General features: G+C 61.8%; 2 protein-coding genes across 2 annotated transcripts in view; one reads left to right on the forward strand and one right to left on the reverse strand.

The window, feature by feature from the left end:
- The window catches only part of P2RX3 (purinergic receptor P2X, ligand-gated ion channel, 3), a 32,829-nt gene extending 31,087 nt beyond the window's left edge, over positions 1-1,742 (forward strand). The window contains exon 11 of the mRNA XM_010842230.1: positions 285-1,742. Coding sequence (XP_010840532.1) covers positions 285-398 — 114 coding nt within the window. The 3' untranslated portion in view covers positions 399-1,742. The remainder of the gene's footprint in view (positions 1-284) is intronic.
- A 208-nt stretch (positions 1,743-1,950) lies between these two features.
- LOC104990238 (proteoglycan 3-like) overlaps positions 1,951-2,071 on the reverse strand; it is a 12,386-nt gene continuing 12,265 nt past the window's right edge. The window contains exon 6 of the mRNA XM_010842232.1: positions 1,951-1,994. Coding sequence (XP_010840534.1) covers positions 1,951-1,994 — 44 coding nt within the window. The remainder of the gene's footprint in view (positions 1,995-2,071) is intronic.

The following is a 2,071-nucleotide window of genomic DNA, read 5'->3' on the forward strand; positions in this document are numbered from 1 at the left end:
GCACGTCCGGTGTCTGACGGCGTACCTTGGCCGAGCGCGGGGCGTGGTCATCGCTCTCAGCATCCCCACCCACTCGTTGTCCCTCGGGGGTGGGCAGACCCTGCTTGCCTTGGGGTTCGCTTTGCCCTTTAGCTGCATGGGAAGAATCTTGGGGTCACATCCATCTGCCCTCGCTCTCCTCGGACCCGGCCGTGACCCGCGACGGCTGAGTCCGCCACACGGGGGCCCACGGGAGGACCCCACTCGCGGTCGGAGCCCACTCACGCCAGCCTTTCTGCCTGCAGGTGAGCGAGACCACGCTGAGGGTCCCAGCCTCTGCCCATCCCGGGGACACCAGCGACCAGACCACGGAGGAGAAGCAGTCCACAGACTCAGGCGCTTACTCTATCGGCCACTAGGGCCTCTCCGTGGCCTCTCCCACCAGGCCGCACGCTCAGCCTGGGGCCCCCAGCCTCCAGCCGGGAGACCCAGCGGGGCGCGGTGGGGATGGGAGGGGAAACAGCTCTCATTTCTGCTGCCCACCCACAGGGGCCACAGCCGAGGCCTGGGTCTGACCGCCCCGCCACCCTGCAGACAGGTCCTGTTCCCACGAAAACCCCCGTCTCACCTGCACCCCCTGCCTCACCCCGCTCTGCTTCCCCAGACCCCCAGGGCGGTGGTACCTGGCCGTCCCCCTTCCAAAGAGTAAGAGATAAAAATAGGAATAACCATAGCCCACAGGAGCCCAAGTGCCAGGCACCTTCACACGTGTTAGCTCATTTACTCCTTAGAATAGTCCTGCGAGGTAGGTATTAGGTTCCCTTTTCTGAAGATAAGTGGAGGCTCAGAGAGGCTGAGTCGTTTGCCCCGGACACACAGCCAGGAACAGCCAGGAATCAAGAGAGCTGGGATTTGGACCCGGGTCTGACTCACTTCATCACTCCCACCCCACCAGGAGACAGGGCACACCAGAGGCATCTGTCTGCCCTTCCCCTTCAGCCTCCCGGACCTTGACCACGATCCCGTTTCCGCTTCCTCACGAGGGCGGCCCTTGCAGTCCCCAGCAACTCAGGCAGGCCCCGTGTCAGACGGGGGTGCAGGGTCCCTTTCTCTGACTTAGGTGGATCCCAGACGCAGAAGGAAACAGGAGACGTAACCGTCGGTGAATTTTTCCTTCCCTCACCTCAAGCAGGAGAAGGGAACCTTCTTGTTTTCTCTGGGACCCCCACAGGGTCATACACATGCAGGCCCCTCACTCAGGAGCCCAACTAGGCACCTACTCCCCTGCCCGGTGCCGAGTGGGCTTCCCCACCTGGCGCCCTGTGCCAGGAGGTCAGCGGGTCTTCTCCATCACATGGATGAAAAGGTCGGGTGAGACCCAGCACCCCGTGAGCAGCCAGTCAGCGGGCCTATCCCCGCGGGGCCCGAACGAGGTGGTCGGCCTTGTGACATCAGAAACTAAAGGGGCTTTAGGGACCCTCTTGTCTGATTCTCTTCCTTACAGATGAGCAAACCGAGGCCATAGGAATGGCTCGTCCGTGGTCCTGCAGTTAGCAAACCAGAGGTGTCTTGCTGCTCGGGGCCGGGCAGGGGGGAACCAGGAGCGGACGCGGGCAGCCTGGCTGCCTCCCTGTGCCCAGTCGCCCCCTTCCTTCTGTGTTAGGGGCCCAGAAAGGTCACCAGGGGCAGGTCCAGCTAAGCATTACGAAGCTTGTGCTAAGTCACTCAGTTGTGTCCGATTCTTTGAGACCCTGTGGACTGTATGTAGCCCACCAGGCTCCTCTGTCCACAGGATTCTCCAGGCAAGAATCCTGGAGTGGGTTGCCATGCCCTCCTCCATGGCATCTTCCCGACCCAGGGGTCGAACCACGGTCTCTTACATCTCCCCCTTTGCTGAGTGGGTTCTTCACCACTAGCGCCCCCTGGGAAGCCCTTATGAAGCCTGAGGCATACGCTCTGTGAGTCATAAGACTACAACATGAGGCATGGGAAGGGGCTCGTGCCACTGAACAGGTCTGGAGTGGGAGCGCCACCAGTTTCACGGGAGATGCCGCAGAAAGATGGGCACCCAGGCCAGACCATGAGGTCTTAG

This window comes from Bison bison, unplaced genomic scaffold, assembly GCF_000754665.1.
Source record: "Bison bison bison isolate TAMUID 2011002044 unplaced genomic scaffold, Bison_UMD1.0 scf7180017864173, whole genome shotgun sequence".
In the NCBI taxonomy this organism is placed as follows: Eukaryota; Metazoa; Chordata; class Mammalia; order Artiodactyla; family Bovidae; genus Bison; species Bison bison.